The 18525-nt window shown below is 37.6% G+C and overlaps 1 protein-coding gene across 1 annotated transcript; it reads left to right on the plus strand.

The window, feature by feature from the left end:
- The first annotated feature begins 6868 nt into the window (after window positions 1-6868).
- On the plus strand, window positions 6869-8561 carry foxd7 (forkhead box D7). The gene has a single exon (XM_026207572.1). The coding sequence runs from the start codon at window positions 7305-7307 to the stop codon at window positions 8226-8228; it is 924 nt and encodes a 307-aa protein (XP_026063357.1). The 5' UTR covers window positions 6869-7304; the 3' UTR covers window positions 8229-8561.
- The last annotated feature ends 9964 nt before the right edge of the window (window positions 8562-18525 follow it).

The following is an 18525-nucleotide window of genomic DNA, read 5'->3' on the forward strand; positions in this document are numbered from 1 at the left end:
ATAATACGTGATTCACCAGACTGCACAGATGCAGTGATGCAATCAAACAGACGCAAAATCAGTGATTCAGAGCTGCTGAGTGGATCTACTCGCAGGGGAACAGTTGTGGGAACGTTACAGAAGCACAGGTGAACGGGGGTCAGCAGCAGTTGTTTTGGCCGTATGGAAACTATGCTGAGCTAAGGAGAGAAAGAACCTGACTCCAGGATTAGATACTGACCTCTGCACATCCGCCCTGCCCTGGGGGTCGTGACCTTTGGCACACACTGACGGCAGCTGACACTTGTTCACGTCTGAGTGCTCCACAATGACAAGACAGTGATTGTTACATTTAAAAATGAGAGCAAGCTAATGTTTGAATATGCAAATGGGCACTTTAAGTTGTTTTTAAATATACAGTGACATCAATTCTTTATTATGCGGCTCTCTGGAATACTCGATTCTGATTGGTCATTCATTGCATCCAGCAGGCAAATATTTTTATAAACCTGCCTAATTGACCTGGCAATGATTACTTTATGCTAGTTTTATGTCTCTTGTATTCCTTTATGGTCTTTTTCCTCTCAAATAATATTGTGCAAAAATAATCATATTAATTAGAAATAACATTGTGCCAAATTAATCATTATATTATATCATATTATATTATATTCATTGCACTGAATATCCCGTTAAAAGCCAGATGTTGTAATAAAAATAAATCCATCTGGGTCCTGATAAGCCCATCTGGGTTTATTTTGCAATAAACTGTGGTTCATTGCGGTATCTTTGTTGTTCATCAACATTTAAGACACATCTGAGAGCGTGTACAGTAAACTTTCCCTATAAAAAAAGCAGATGACTGCTTTTATGACAATAAAATCTCATTTTCCCTCACAGCCCTGATGTTTTACTTCTGCTCCACCAACGATGTTCTGAAGGTTTGAACAGATCACGATTTTATTTCCATGATCCCAGACTCCACATGAAAGAAACAACGGCTGAAGCCCATCTGCCAGCGTTTGTTTACTGGAATGATGAATATTATTCCACTGGATTTAGATTAAAGATATGCACATAATTCCAGGTATTGGTAGTTTTCTGCCAAAAAGTTTATGGCAATACGATGCATAATTCAAAATTATATTAACGCAGTTAACGGACTATTTTTAGAGTGTAGATTTTCTGAGGATATGGGTTTATAGTATAATTTATTCGATATTTAAATATTTAGGTAGTTATTTCTTTGATTATTTGAAAGGTCAATCCTAGTTTAACAGAAGGCTCCTCTAACCACCCACCCATCCGTTAATCTGTCCATCGACGGAGGTGACACTACCCTCTAATCATCATTGACCTGGACTTTTCTTTCTCATCCGAGACCACAATTACACTTTGTCACCCAAATCCTCCATCTCATTGCTCTCTACTCTGAACAGTCCTCTAGTTTCTTCACAAGGACACCACACCGCATTTCACGCCGTTACAGAAATCTGTGAAAAAAATAACAAATGATAAAAATACACAGGCTCATTGCATTTACTTAAATTTCACACAAATTGTAGTGTTAGATGCATTCATGAAGCTCAAATATTTTTTATAAAACATATCTAAAATATTATATACTTTTATGTTCAAGCATAGTTTTTTTTAACTGCTTACGCATGAAATCTTTACTTATAACATGATTTCTGAAACCTGACACAAACACCAGAACCACACACCAAATCTGCAAAACCAGACACTCATTCTCGACCTTTGACTCAGTTTTCAGTTTCAAAAAACACTTTTTGCAAAACACAACACACAATTATCTATGTAACATGAAAAAATCTTACGTTAATGAGTTTGATGGCGAATGTTTGCTTTTGAGATGTGAGGCATTTTGTTTTTTCTGTGTGCAATTCTTGGATGTGTAACGGTTTAAAAAAAAAAGATTTGGAAAATATTTGTAAGCAGTTGAAAAAAACTCTAAGAATACATTTAAGTAAAATGTTAAGCACCACTTTTCACTGTTGGTGTTTTGGTTATTTTATAGGCCTTATTTTGTACCCTATTTAGTACAATTAAGTGCTTAGCATTTGTATTAAATACAAGCCTCACTGAGTGTCACTGCAGCTCCCAGTGTGTGTGTGTATGGGAATGAATGTATGATAAGGACATTCGTCACAGTGACCTCTCCTCTGTCCATGAGCACTTAGTGAGCAACAATAGGAGAGTTCAGAGAGCAGCGGACAGAGGATGAACAGAGGACAGGACTGAAGACGAGTGTGAGCGTGTGTGGGCTGTTAACAGTTGTCAGGGTAATAAGGAAAGCCTGAAGCAGTAAATCAGGAAATGTTTACAGTTTAAGAACAGGAAACTGTCACCTGTCACGCTTCGCGTGTGAGCATAAAAGGCCCAGCTGTGGGAGTTGTGTCATCCCTTCAGATATGAAAGAGCGCATGTTTATAAGAGTGTTTCTCAATACTGCTACTCTTGCCCCCCAGCAATGCACATTTTTGATTTCTTCCTCATCTAACACACCTGATTCAATTCATCATTTCATTATAAAGTCTGTGTGACATGAATTGGGTGGGTCAGATGAACAAAATATGCAAATGTGAGGTGCAATAACCTCCAGGTTTAAATGAAAAGAGAAGATGACTGACATGTTCATTGAATTCATGGAAATACTAAATAACAAGCTCATAAATTACAATAAACATGCCTTTTTGAGGCCCTCTATGCCAATTCTAATGGGGCATCTTACCCCAAAACTCTCATTTGATCTTTTTACTTCAAAGTAACAACTATATTGTTTTTACCCCACAGATCTAAAAACATGAATCTATCATTAACAAACAGACACAAATAACCTTTGATATTCAACATAATTAAATGTTGCAGATCACTTTTAATCTCAAAACTTTTTCCATTGACAAAATTTTACACATGATGGCATTCAGATGAAATGACAAAATTAAAAATTGCGTGGCCATTTCCTAAAAGTGTTGGGATTTTGTGCGGTCTATGGTAAATAGAAAAACATAAGGTGGGGTGCATCTTAAACAGGCCTACTCTTTATACATTTAGAATGCATCCAAGTAACCAAGTAACCAACCAGCACGTCCTGATTTTGCCAAGTTCGATGTGTTCCTAGGTCAACATATTTTGTTGACCCTGGAACAACATTTTACTCCAAAAATATATTCTTAACCATATCCCTACACCTAAACCTGACCTTAACCATGAGTAATCCCTAAAATCAGAAAAAATGATAGATGAATGACACTGATGTACAAGCACCAAACACTGATTTTAAGCGTAAACTTCACAAAATCTATAAACTGGTTCTTCAAATCTGATTGGTTAATCACAATATTGTTCCAGGGTCAACAAAGATGTTGTCCCAGGAACATGTCTCACTTGGTAAAATCAGGTTCTGCAACCAAGTAACGTAGTTGCCTTCCTTTTCGAGGCTCAGAACAGTGACTGGGGGCTCAGAGCTGCGCATGCGCTGGAAGCGCCATCAGTCGCTAGTCAGAAGTTTTAACAGTAATCCTTTGCTGACACCTACTGGTCATTTAATTGAAAAACAAGAAAGTCGATACATTTGCATCTAGAAGGTCTTTATTATTATTATTAGAATTATTATTATATATAAAGTAAAAAATAATTAAATTATTAGAAAATTATTAAAGTAGACTAAGTGAACATTTCTTATTTATTAAAGATGATCTGGAACATGAAACTAATCCGATGACCTCAGATCATCAGACATCTGAAAATAAATAGCATGCTATGGAGACTTGATTTCAGCATATTAATTGACATTCATAGTAGCCTATATCATATATATATATATATATAACAACATGATGTCACACCCATTTCTTTTTCTTTAAAAAGCTGTACACAAGCAGAGTGTATAAAAAGCTGAACAGGTTTGTCTGCCGTCTTCAGTTGAGCAGAACGAGACATGACAGGACATGAAGGACAAAAGGACAAAGAGCAAGCTGTGGCTACAGGACTACATCTGTAATGTGACCTTTTTTTTCTTTTTGCTCGTCTTCCTCTTCTTTATTAAATAACTATCAAGAAATGTTTGCCTTGATGCAATGCAAACCCAATGGTTTTCTATTAGCCATTTTCAAACGGGCTACACCCTGTTTGAGATAGGCTGTAATATTATTGGGAACCAGCTGTTTATTTACACTGATTTAAGAAGAAGAATAGGCCTATATAAAATGTTCAGTAAATTTAAAAGTCATCTTCCACAGGTTTTCACGAGGTGACGCTGTTTCTTTAATCTTTGGGAGTTTTCCTTCAGTTTGCAGACAGCACTTGCTGCCTGTTCAGTTTGTCTCTGCTGGTCGACTCATTTATTCACCCCATCTGTATACAAACAACCATCTCCTTGAGGGCAAGAATGAGCAGCAAGTCGTTCTGAACACAAGAACAAAAGCTTTGTAAACGGAAATCTATTCGTTTTGTAATCAGAAATAGCCTATACGTTAAATGAATCTGCCAAACACACGTAAATTAGAGATTTAAGGAAGATTCAACTAGTTTTTTCGCGAATAAAACAAACTTTGTCATTGGGGTCTAGGCTTGTTTTTTTTGTTTTTGTTTTTTTTTGTACAGAGGTAGGCTACTAGTGTTAACGTCAGCTGATTGACATCAAAGTCTTTCTCAACACCCATTACGGCCCATTTAATAAACGATATAGCCTTTAACGTCCCTGTCGAGATTGATTTATATCCCTCACAGCCTCGTTTTCATTCACGATGAATTAAATATGGTGCACCGCGGCGATAAAGACATACGGTATGTATATTTTAATTGGTGTCAAAGTTTTTCCTATAATGATCATTTCTAATAATAGGCCTGTTTGAAAAACAGTTTCTTTCAGATACTGTAATGAAATCGCATTTTATAAAAGGCTAGGCTATATAGCTATAGCTACATTGGTTGTAATACAAAAATAGACAAAAATGTATAGAACTTTTAACTTTATTGCGTTTACAATGGATGTTGCAATAATAATAATAATAATAATAATAATAATAATAATAATAACTTACGATAGACTATATTTTATATTATTTGATAATATTATTTTCATTTAAGATGGTGAGTTAAGTTTTTGAGGCCATATTAGGCTACTTCTATAGAGAAAACAAAGGTTTGCGTAATGGGACTTTTGGCTTTGGCTTTAGATAAATAAAGTCCTGGACAATAACAAGCAACGGTCTATCCTTATAACTTCATAGTAGAAATATAGAAACAAGATATTGATAGTAAAAATATTCTAATGTATAACATCTTTTACACAGCCCGTCGTAGCGTTTGTAACCTTTTCCATTTGTAGAGTATGTTGTCTACAGGAATACATCAGCCATGAACGCCACATTAAAGCACATTATCTGTGGCACTGCTGCGTCGGGTTTGTATTATCATCCCCTTCTCGCTTCCAAACCCATCCTTCATTCATTTCTCTCGCTGGGTCTGTTTCCAATCTGAGGACATGCGTGATAGATTTGGGAAATCATGCCCACCCACGTCCTCTCGACGCTCCGTGGGCTCCGGTATCAATACGATTATATGCGCAGGAAATGTAGAAATCCTCAACAAAGAGCTGCATCATTAATACAAACACCCCACGGCCTTCAGCAGCCAAGTGCGAGGGGAAATGGTTCACTTTCATCTGAATGACCCGACAATTTTATATGATAGCCAATTTTCACTAGAAAAAAAAAAACCTAGACGCGCAATGGGAAATGCAAGATATTTAGAAAAATATGTGCGAAGATCAAATACATACGGCACCCTTATGATCAACAGCCTTTTATAAATCTGTTTCTTATTTTAGCCTCGTTGCTTCACAGCTGAACGACATTCAGGCAGATTCGATTTGTGCTGTCATTGTACTTATCTTTCATTGGTTTTAATGGTCTCCAGTATTTTCTATAGGCCTATTGTAATTGTTGTTTCTGTTGTATTATATATTTAATATCTGGATTTAACAATAACTAAAATAATCATAAAAAACATTTAAATTGCTATAAAAAATTTTATTTTTGATCGTATTACTGTTCAATACGTTATTTATTTATCAGTCATTATTATTATTATTATATTATATTATATAATAATTTGCTATTCATTATTTAAGATGTAAAAATCTGCAGAGACAAATAATAAAGAATATTAAATATTAATTAATAAAATATTATGACAATAGCGAAAATTATTTACAACTTTGTACAATATGCATACTGTCGTCTGATTTTGCTAAATTTCTCAAAAAAAATTTTTATCTCAGCGATACACAATTCGTGTCACGTTTCTTACCTTGAGCCCTAATTCAGCAGTTTTGAATAAACTTGGTCGATTTGCCTGTAAAAGCTATTGCGTGAATATGAAATAAGCAGAGGCTAAACTAATCTTTTGGTGCTGGTGGACTATTTCCAATAGTGCATTTATGGTAATTTCTTTCGATTTCCAAAAATAAAAATAAAAATAAAAAATCGAATTGCTTTGACTGCTCGACATATCATATCAGGCATTGTGACTGAATCAACGGATCAATTTATTCTTGACCATATCCCGACACCTAAACCTAACGTTAACCATGAGTTATCCCTAAAATCAGAGGAAGTGGTGAATGACACTGATGTACAAGCACCAAACTTTCCAAAAACTGTCAAATGGTTCTTCAAATCTGATTGGTTAATCACAATGCTGTTCCAGGGTCGCAGGTTACTTGGTAAAATCAGGTTCTGCAACATGTCACTGTCCTTTTTTTTTTCATTTCAGCACATGCTTTTAATATTCTATGTTAATTCAAACATAATACGCCATATGTCCAGCAGTCAATGGAGCAATGTAATTTGTCTAATTCACACTCAAAGCTACGCGACGCAATACCCTTGTGACTCGAGTGACGCGACATCAATCACGGCTCCTTCAGAGGACTGTCTGCGGACAGAGCCTGGTACAGTTGCCCTGTTTTCATTGGAGTGGAGCTTCTTCCTGAGAACTCCGTCATGACATCATCGTCATCCGATTCCCGAACAGCTGCAGGAATCCAGTTGCGTTGGAGTGGACGATGGACATTGCTGCAAGCGCAGCTCTCCAGACCTCCTGCGCTCGAAGGGTGAGCACTCCTGTGTGGCCAGAGTGAATCTCGTGTTGTTAGCGCGCTCGTCTCTTCATCCTCCATCTTCCAGGGAGTTCTGAGGACCCAGAGACAGCCCTTTACAAGCGAAGGAGAGTTTAAGACTCCTGCGCGCTGCCATCTGCTTGTTTAAAACCCGCTTCGCGTCTCCAACTTGTGGATTATGACCCTGGACACTGATTTAATGGATGACCTCGTTGTGGACGTGGTTGGAGAGGGTGGCAAGGAGTCTGGAGACGAGCATCTTTCGACCTCCGCTCTTTCTGCATCCGACCAGTTACATAAGAAGGAGGATAAGGACCGCGTTCCATCTTCCATGTGTCCCTCAAACTCGAGCAAGAGCGCTTCGGTGAAGCCGCCCTATTCCTACATCGCTTTGATCACCATGGCCATCCTCCAGAGCCCGAAGAAGCGTCTCACCCTCAGCGAGATATGCGACTTCATCAGCCACCGCTTTGTGTACTACCGAGAGAAGTTCCCAGCCTGGCAGAACTCCATCCGACACAACCTCTCCCTCAACGACTGCTTCGTGAAGATGCCGCGCGAGCCCGGTAACCCCGGGAAAGGGAATTACTGGACTCTGGATCCCAATTCATCGGATATGTTTGAGAACGGAAGTTTCCTGAGGAGAAGGAAGCGATTTAAGCGGCAGTACTTCAAATTCGGCGTGTTCAAAGAGCAGGCGCTGCAGCCCAGTGGCTTTCCGAGCCTCGGCTACGGGGCGTACGGGCTCAGCGCGTCCTGCGCTCATTTACCGGGGCTGGATATCTACCCGTTTGGCTTCCATCAAGCCATCGGCGTGCCACCTGTTGGGAGCACTTTACCGGCGCTGTCCACGCTTTTCTCGAGGAACTCTGTCACAGCCAAGTCTTTCCCACAGTCTCAAACAGTGACCATGGAGCCTGTCACCCCTGGCCTCGCCTGCGCAATGGCCCCGAGCTCTCCATACGCGTCCTCGGCACTGTTCAATCCAGTGGGCTTCCCCCGACTCCTTAATTTTCAGTACGAGTACCAGAAGCTGCAAGATGTGCACAGCCACGTGGATTTGTCCACTAAACACAGACTCCTGGCCAGCGTCAATGACTAGCAGCGCACATTTGGACACGAAACTGTTGTTTCTTCTTCTACTTCTTCTCCTTCTTCTTCTTTTTCTTCTCTCAGGAATCATTTCATTTATCCCGAGGTATAAAAGTGTGTAGAGCATCGCGTCGAATGTTTTCGAAGAGGCCATTTTAAGGATTTTATGAGTTATTCATTTCTGTCAGGACTTCATCCAGTGAGGTGTTGAAGTGTCACATGCCGAAACTGTTTATTGATGCATGTTATTTTATTGGAATGATTAAATATCGAACGAATCGACTATTTAAATGACGAATTTCCTTTTCGCGTTTTGACGGAAATAAAATTGACTTCTTTAAAATGGACAAGAAATTTCATGATTTGGCATGAACGAGAAATACAAGCAGAAAAACGGTCATAAGAGTGTGTTGTAAAACAAAATGCGTTTTACTAGCAACTTTTCTCTTTAAATGTGCTGTAAATACAGAGCCATTATTTTCCAGACGTGTCCCACTAATTTCTCAACAAGTATCATAAGCATCCACCCAAAAAAAGGTAAGATCAGGTAAGATATCGATTGCTAAAAATTTTATTTAATTAACTGTTATTATTCACAGTCACATTTCCAATAATGTGAATTAATCTCATTATATGAATGAAAAATTAGAAATTATGATAACTAAGATGCGCATAGATAAAGACATCCTCTGTTGTGTGTGTCAAAGTCAGAAATGAACCAGTACTTAGAAAGTTACAATAATGCCCCACGTATTTAAAATGTGACAGCAAAATAAAAAATAAAATAATAATAATAAAAATAGGATTTTCTCTTTTAAGTCATTTATCAAAAACTTGATGAAGATCTAGATAATAATCTTGAGTTTTGCCAAAGGGTTAGTATTGATTATGGTAGGGTTTTTAAACAGTAACTTGTGCATTTTATGTGATTTTATATAATCATGTTTATTGACATTAAGAATTTATTGAACTGGTTCAGCTGGAGTATTGGGCATAAATGAATGGCATTTTAAAGGGTTAAAATAATGCCCTGATAAAATGAGCATGAAAATAATTTACAGGGGGACATTTGTATTGTATATATTTTTATTATATATATATATATATATATATATATATATATACACACATATATATATATATAGAAGTAGCCTATAACACGTGTCCACTCGTGTTGGTTTATTTATTTGAGCTTGTTAAGCGGAAAAAATCACCCGGAGTCTGATCAGTCTCAAATGCGCTTCACAAATACACAGTATCTCGCCTGAGCACGAGCAGATTTCCATCTGAGCGCACACTGTAAATAATCATCTCCAAACGCTCAGCGGAGTCTTGACAGCTGACTCTGCCTCAGGTGTATATTCACACTTCCTTTAGTCTGACAATCATTTAACACAGCCATTTCAATCGTTGATTTCAAAAGCTCTACACGTTATATCCAGCCAATCATCACATGACCGACAGTCTTTGATCCCTCTTCTGAGTGCTTTGCTAGAATCTTGGGGCCTCCGTTTTTAGCTTGAAATGATTGAACAGATTTTGTATGATTTCATAATCAAATCAAAATGAGGCTGTCACCAAATTCATAAAATGTTTCAGTAAGAATTTATATTTTTCTCCTGGCAAAGAACAGGCCGCAGACTCGAAATGAGGAATAATGACACCCTTTTAAAGCAGGCTACATATTTGATTTTATGTGTACTGTGCAGTGTGCTGTTATTGAATTTAATGTCATAAAGGCATATGATTGCTAAGTTTCAGACTATTCATTCAAGCTACACAAAGAAGAGAATGATATTAAAAGGCGAAATTCAGTAAACATCTTGTTGATGATGTGTATGATTTTGTTCAGGCGTATAAACGTAATGTGCAATGGTTCACTTTAAATGGTTTCCCACAAAACCATTACATTCTTAAAAATCAAGGTGCTTCATGGTGCAATAGAAAAACCCTTATGTCTAAATGATTCCATTAAGAACCTTTAACATCTGAAGAACCTTTCTGTTTCTCAAAAGGTTCTTTGTGGCGAAAGAAAGTTCTTCAGATTATGAAAAGGTAAGAAAGAGATGGTTTTTTAAAGAACCTTTGACTGAATGGTTCCTTGTGGAACCAAAAATTGTTCTTACAGCAGCTTATGACATCGCTGTGAAGAAACTTTTAAGCATCATGATTTCCTCTGTAAACTATGCATCATTAATATAGAGATTACTGAATTTGATATTTTAATATACTGTTTTCAATATATTAAGCCACTTTAAGTGTTTTTTTAAAGACGTTTTGTCTCGCTGTTTAATGACTGAAACATTGCCGCGGGTGCTTAACATACCCTACCTTTGCTTTATTCTTTTGAGAGGTGATCTAAATATTTGCGGCTGTGAAACAGATGGAAAACTGTCAGGCTTGTCCTGCAGCTCTATGTTTTGCCCTCCAGGTCTTCGAGACGGTCACGTGACTGAAAGCTATGAATAGATATGTATATGAATTAAACGATTACAGTTAAGATTCCGAATTCAGATATAAAGCAGCATTTTTTTAAATTGTATGTAGCCTAAATAACACGTCGAATAGCCTGCTTTATCAAGCTGAGGGAAATGGCTAATTTGTCTTTTAAAAACCCTGGCTGCCTTGAATTTCACCGTAACGCTTTGGCTGCATTTGAAACCTTGTTTATTTGGATTTGACCTGCGCTTTTATGTTTGACGTTTTCCAGCCTTTCAGACTTCCTCTTTCTTTAATTCATATGACTGGACAATGAGCTGCACTGTACTGGACTCGTGTGTGAGAAAAGGAAAAATAAAACAAGCGAAGAAGAACCAGAACCAAAGGCCAACCTGAGATAACTAAATTCCCAGCTGCACCTGACAAAATAGAGGAAACAAAAGGAGTGTGTGAGTAGCCTACAAGAAAATTCACTAGTGTAAATGTGTCCAGCTGTCTTTAGCTCGCCCATGCACAGACTCTTTCATGCAGGAGATGGAAAGATTCCTGTTGCTGGCTTTGAATAACCTCCTCTATTTAGCCGCGTCCCAACAGAGATGCAGAGACAAATATTTATCTCTACAGTGACCATCACAGCGTATCTGTGACCCAGCTCCCACGGCTCGCTTAAACACTATCGTCTTTCCCAGCTGCCACGGTTTGTGATCCTCAAAAACAATCTGCGAGATTATTTTCTCCAGTCAAATGGCCGCCTAAGACCCATAACTTAAAACAAAACAAGTCATTTCTCGTTCGAAGACAGAAATCATAATAAGCCCTACATTTGTGGTCTGAAATTGAATACGTCATCTGTGGAAACTCCACTTCACGCTCCATCAGTGTCACATTAAGCATGTTAATAATATTGTGATTGTGATGAATTGCTCTTTATGTGACACCCTCCAGCAGCGCTGCCAGCGCGAGCGCTCGCCCGAGTCGCGCGCTTTATTAGATATGACGTATTATAATTCATATTTTTACCCTCCGAATACGGTTTGCTTTTACAAGGGAGTGAACGAGCAGGTTCTGTTTAGAGGTCTGCTTGTACCTGACCCGAGAGGCGCTGTCTCCTGTCTCCTCGGGCCAAGTCAAACAGGATGGTCAAAGTCATTGCTCAAAGCCTGCACCAGCTCGCGCAGGGCTCCTGCTCTCTCCTCCAGCCACACAGCGCTGCAGAGGTGCTCTGCGGGATACCCTGCTCCTTCCAAGCAGCTTCCTGAAAAGGAAAATTCTGTTCCCTCATAACATTTCTCTGTGTTTTTGAAGTCTGTTTTGTTGCATTTGAGCTGTGAAGGTATAAAGTAATTCAAGGGGTGAAATAAAGACATTCATTTGAAATTAATTTGTTCCACAAAGTGATTTCGATCACATGTAAGCCTTTCAAAAAATAAATAAATAAATAAGGTAGGCCTGCTAACCTACCCACAGTAAGTTTCCATGAAAAAAAAGGGAAACATTTTAATAAAAAAGGAATACACACCATGGTGAAACCTGTCGAGTCTACGTAAAAAAAAATAAAAAATAAGAATGAAATAAGAAAATGTTATTCTGCTGCCTTACAATTCCTTGTTGAAATAACTTACCCTAAAATAAGTTATTTTTTTATTATTTTTATTTTCAAGTCCAGTCAATATTGTTTTTGTTTTAAGAAATGAAATCATGTCAGCTTGAAACATATTTATTTCAACTTGATTAATGAGCTGATTAATATTAAGCTCATATCTTACCCAACTAAAATATTTAATTATGATTTAATGTTTTGCCTCGTGTCAACTTAATGATTAAGGCACTTTTTCCCATTAACTTTTTAATTGTTTAAAATCACATCACAAAATCACTTAAAACAAATAAGCAAAATCTATCAAAATAACCTAAATATAAAACCAATAAGGGTTTATGTTAAGTGCATACAGACGTCCCATCATTCTGACAAATGCAGTTAGTAGGAGTGTAACAATATCTAGTGTTACAATATACAGCAATACAACAGAATTTAATTGCAAATAGAGAAGTTTGTTCACCCGAAAAAAAAAAAAAGTGTCATCATTTACTTATACCCTCATGTTATTCCAAACCCATATTAATTTTATTTATATTTCAGAACACAAGTTATGTTTTTAATTAAACAAACACTGACCAACATTTTCATATAGATTATATTAAATTATCAAATTGTCATTTCATATTGATTCATTTTTTCATTATGTTTTATTTACTAACATGAGCTTTCAATTGAGGAACAAAAATGTAAATATTATTTTTTAAATAATGGCAAAAACATAAAATACTCAAGCTAAGGTATACTGCATATAAACGAACAAACAAACAAACAAAAAAAAAACCCATTCTTTATAGAAGAATCATTAAAAAAGAAAATCCCCATACTGAAGAAAACAAATGGGTAATATCTCTGGAAACAAGACAGCTGAAAAATTGGATCATCATAATCTGTTATTACAAACAGGTTGTGTTTCAGACCAGATCTGGCTGAAGAATCAGATGAAGAAGCAGTCTGAAAAAGTATTTACAATGATAGCTTTTTCCTAAAACTCTCACATTTCACAAAGCCCTTGTTCAAGCACACAGTACACACTTCAAACTCTCTTTTCATCCAAGTTATGAGTTAGAATCTGAGAGAAGCACTACAACAACGATCACATTTGTAATAAAGTGTTGACTTTTGCCACTTTATTAGCTAGAAGCAACACACTGACATTGTATGTGACATATATCAGAGACCCTGGCCATAATGACATCTGATCACAAGTGGTCACAGAAGACACATTTGAGACGCTTGTAAACACCCAGTGTAAACAGCAGTCTGTCTCAGCTGTCCACTTGTGATCGGATCACCAGAGACGGTTGTTAATACCAAGTGTAAACAGTCTTTTTTTAATCCGACGCTGCAACATAATTGCCCTTTAAAGGGACAATAACAATCTACTAATACGACTATGACAGAGTGATGCACGTCCTTAATGAAAAGGGAGTGTGATATGATGTTGTATGATATCAGCACTTGATGTAGACATTGATGTCACATAAATGATCAGTTCCGCTCACACACACTTTTGCCACACACACACTCAAAAATGTGCTTTTGCTGGCAAAACGTGTGCCGCTCTGCCTGTCCATCTGCACTGAATTGAGTTTTAAATCACCCCACACCTCCACCCTTCGCCTTTCGTCAGTGAGTCCTTTTTCCAGAACCAAGAGGCCTCTGCTCACTATTTGCCCAGTTATTTATTTGAGGGGTGACCAAGTAGTGCACATACATTTTGCATGCGCACGTATGCCAGTGTTTTTCAATACGTATGTGGGAAATGTGTGCATGGGTTTGCCCCCTCCCCATTCCCACCCCAGCTGGTTTCTTTGCCAAAATCAATTTGCCAGTAGATGACAGTGAAATACTGCAGGAAAGCCACCCAGAAGGGGAATGAGCTAACACCTCAGCCATGCTCCTTCACCAATGGGCAGAGCAGATGAATGAACAGAAATGGTAGAGATGGAATGAGAAAAAAGGAAGTACAAATGGCCCCTAGGGAAAGAAAATGAGAAATTTAATTAGGACTGCTTAATGTGTCCATGTGAAGAAGTGGTGTATGGCTGTCTGCTAACCTCTGAAGCACCCTGCTGCTTCCCTGCACATGGAGCCCTGATGCCCAGGCTTAGTAAAGAAACCTGGGGTTCATAAACAGCACACTAACACAGTATTATTCTCTCTGTAATATGTATACTGTGCACAAGGCAATGTATTTGACTTCATCCTCCATTACCAATATTATGGAACAGAAGTAAATACATCAGCACATTTTTTTAAACAAATGTATGTTTTTAGACATTTTATAAATAGTTAAAAGAAAAATGACAAATTATTGTTTTGCAGTAATGCCATAAAGAACCATTTGGGGTTTCCCAAAGAACCCTTAAGTGAGCAGTTTTTTTTTCTGGAATACAGTATACGACTTTTAAAATCGAAACAGATTTTAAAACACTGGGCATCACACACGTATCAACATTATAATAATCACAAAAGTCACTTAAACACTTTTCCAATCACAGCAAACTCAAGTAGAAATGCGCACCTTGTTGCTAGGAGACACATGACAAATGAAAATAAATAAGCATTCTAAAATCGTCTTAAAATATCAGACATGTTTGATTTCCTTCAGCTGGATGGAGTCACAGTCTGAAGCTAAAAAACAGTCTCTGACCAGGCAATTTTCTATGATATCTGTCAACTTAAATCTCCAGACTGCTCTTACTTTAAGCAACTAGCATTAACTTATCCAAACTGTAAATCTGGGCAAAAATTTTAGAGTATTCCAGCCTTTAGTGTGATAAAGCTTTTATTTCCCACAGAAATTAATTTTAAAGTAATTTTGCAGAATTGAAAGCTTATATGAATGTTATGGGGTTTTTTTTTTTGTTGTTGTTGTTGTTGTTTTGTTTAGCATATATGCCAGTAAGGTATTTTAATTTTTATTAGTGTAGTGTAATTTCTTTGTAAAATAAAATATGCAAAACAACCATGCAAGACACCATGTTCATGTGGTATGTAGCATACTACTATTTAATTCGCTTAGTAATTTAAAACATATGCATGTACTAAGCTATATTTCCATTTCTAACATTTATGGTGACTAAACATATATCCTACTTTTATTTTATGGGATAAAAGTTATTTCTTATAATTATGGGATTATAGAATGAGTAGATGTGCAATTTTTTTTTTTTTTTTTATACAGTATTTATACTATATACTGTAATATTAGTAAGAGTAGCATGGTAGCATCTTATTACAAACCGAACCTCTTTGCATCCCTACCGGAAGCCAATAACACTGCTGAAAATAGTCAACAGTGTCTTGTGCAATAAAACAACATAATGTTTCTTGAATTAAAAATGTTTTTTGACTAAAAACTGAACAAATGGCTTGCTGCTTCCAGTTGCATAATTAGCTGATTCCTTTGAGAATGAGCTAAAAATCTGCTGTCATGTAATCAGGAAAGGAACAGGAAGTATAATTAACATATGGGTCAGAGGCTACAGAACTGGGTTAATGTGCGTTTGAGTCTCTGGTTGCTGTTGCCTTGTTTTTTCAATGGGCCCAAAGCCTGATTATGCTGACGTGGTGATGGTCGAGCTGCCTATGTCAGGTGGTTTATTCGAGATCTCCTTTACTCACAGTCTCTGGGTGTTGCTATTGGAGCTGAAAGAGGTTTGTGGACCACCAGCAGCGAGCTGCAGCAGGAGATTGGCTCTTAACCTCACCAGTTCCTCAACCTCAACCTGACGCTTTGGTTTGGTTTTCCGCTCTTCTACTTTAACATCTAAAGCAGTGCAGAAGAACTTGGACCTGGACTTTTAAAAGGCATTGGAAGGAGTCCTGGAAGGGAAAAATCATGAGCTGGCAAACTTGGTGCACATTTAGCCAAACCTCACACTTAGTATCAGATGAAAAAAGTCTGCTTATTCCCTTCTGATTCTTAATCTAAGAGACCAAGCTCAAAGAAAACCAGAGAGGATTTGGTGTGAAACATCTTTTCTCCGGTACAATCGGTCTCAAATCCCTAATTTAAAAAAATGCCTGTTCCCCATCAAGGCATGATATTAATACGCCGGTCTTTCTCTCTCTAAGCGTGACCTCACTGAGTTGAAACATTACACCATGTTTTAGTGAATTGATTACTACGAGTATCAGCAAGTGCATGAAATGCCAAATGCCGCCCTGCCACCCAAACCGTCAGCAGGGCAAGCATGCACTTCAATTCTGCACTGCCTGCCTTGGTGGTCTCTGGTGTAAGCTATATTTTACCCTTGCCTTTCTTTTTCCCATTTTTTATAGCATACAGAAAATTGTTCCTAATTCGCTGTTGCTAGAGGGGGGTAATTTGTGGCTTTGGCAGAGTGTCACAAGCCCCAAATTTGAAAAAGCTGCTGTGGGGAAGCTGTTTTCTACAGCCGTGCAGGACACGTTTTGGCAGCAAGAGAGCCAATCACTTTTATATGTCAAGGAAAAAACAGAATTAAGCAAAGGAAGCGCTGGAACTAAACAGAGGGCAATAAGACTCTATTGATCTCTGAGGAAGGAAGTAACCCTTGTCTAACATAGTTATCTCCTGTTTTGTAGACCTCTTTTGCACTGTTTGCAGCCCATGCCTTTGATCTTCAGATGTTTCCATGAAGTTTCTGAGAGCCCGGGAGATCAAGAACATATGGGGCTTACAACATTAAGTGTAAATGAATGAATGTAAACTCTCGAACATGAAGTGTGCGGTAGCTCCAGATTAATTAGATTTTGAATTCTGGGTGCTGTGGAAGATGGTGGGAAAATTAACTTGTTTCGTCTTACTATTTAGAGTTGATAAAAACAGCCTCAACTCATTCAATAGTTCTTAATTTTAACATGAACAGGGATAGTTCACCCCCCAAAAATTTAATCTTTTACTCGCCCTTGCGTTATTCTGAACCTGTATGAATTTCTTTCTTCTGTTAAATACAAACTATTTAGAAAATCGCTGGTCACCGAACAGTTGCTGGAACCCTTTCCCTTCATACTATGGAAGTGAATAGCTACCAGCAAGCAACAGTTTGATTACCAAAATTCTTCAGAATATTTTCTTTAGTGTCCAACAGAAGAAAGAAGCTCATACAGGTTTGTAACAACTACCCCTTTAAGACCCATTAACACCAGGAATGATATTTATAACAATAACTATATTAGTTCAGAACACATGCTGCACTGTTGTCTGCCAATTTTTGTGAATCAGACACAGTGCAAACAGCGTAGTGCATTTCACAAACAAATGACTCTGTTGTGCAGTCTTTTGAATGAATAATTATATGTTGAATCAGTCTGATGAATCCTTCACTGAATGTATTATAAATATAATATATATAAATGTTATATTATGTTACATATAAATATGAATTGGAAATTTAATTTACCAAATGTAAAGTTTTTTTGTTTTGCTTTTATTTTACAATAACAGTTTTACACAATGACTGCAATTTGACGCTTTTAATTTTTTGCCATTGATAATATCTATTACATAAATATCAATTGAAATGCATTGTTTGGGTCCTGTTGTTCATTTTAATCATATACATATATATATATATATATATATATATATATATATATATATATATATATATATATATATATATATATATATATATATATATATATATATATACAGCACACACCAAAAGTTTGGACACACCTTCTCATTCAAAGAGCACTGTGTATTGTGTATGGACTGTGTATTCCTCCCAGCGTCATATTTGTGTCTCAGTATTGTCTTGTATCATTGTCTCCATTAAATTGTGTTCACCTGTCACTTGCTTCCTGCCACACCTTCACCCAGTCGTTACAGAACGCTCTCACCCAACATCGAAGCAGCGAGCACCACTTCACTTTCTGAATTCATTCATCACAGCGTCAACTGTATGTGTCAGCAGCAGATGAGCATCGTGAACACCGGACGCTCAATTCAAGCGCTGGTGACACAGGTGTCCAAGCTCAACCAGCAGAACCATCAACTCACCTCTCTCACTGCTCCCACCGCACCGTCTGCACCGCCCGTCCCCCAGGAGACCTCCCAGGACCACTTCCGGCCAGAGCCATGACTTCCAGCGCCAGAGAGCTACTCCGGTGAGCCCAACTTTTGCAAGACTTTCCTCAACAAATGTTCAATGCATTTTGCATTGCAGCCCCACACCTTCGTGACAGAAGAGTCCAAGGTTGCGTTTGCTCTTACCCTACTCTCTGGCAGGGCCACCTTATGGGGGACGACGGTGTGGGACAATCAACATCAGTGTTG

This window comes from Carassius auratus, chromosome 28 (assembly GCF_003368295.1).
Source record: "Carassius auratus strain Wakin chromosome 28, ASM336829v1, whole genome shotgun sequence".
NCBI classification, from domain to species: Eukaryota; Metazoa; Chordata; class Actinopteri; order Cypriniformes; family Cyprinidae; genus Carassius; species Carassius auratus.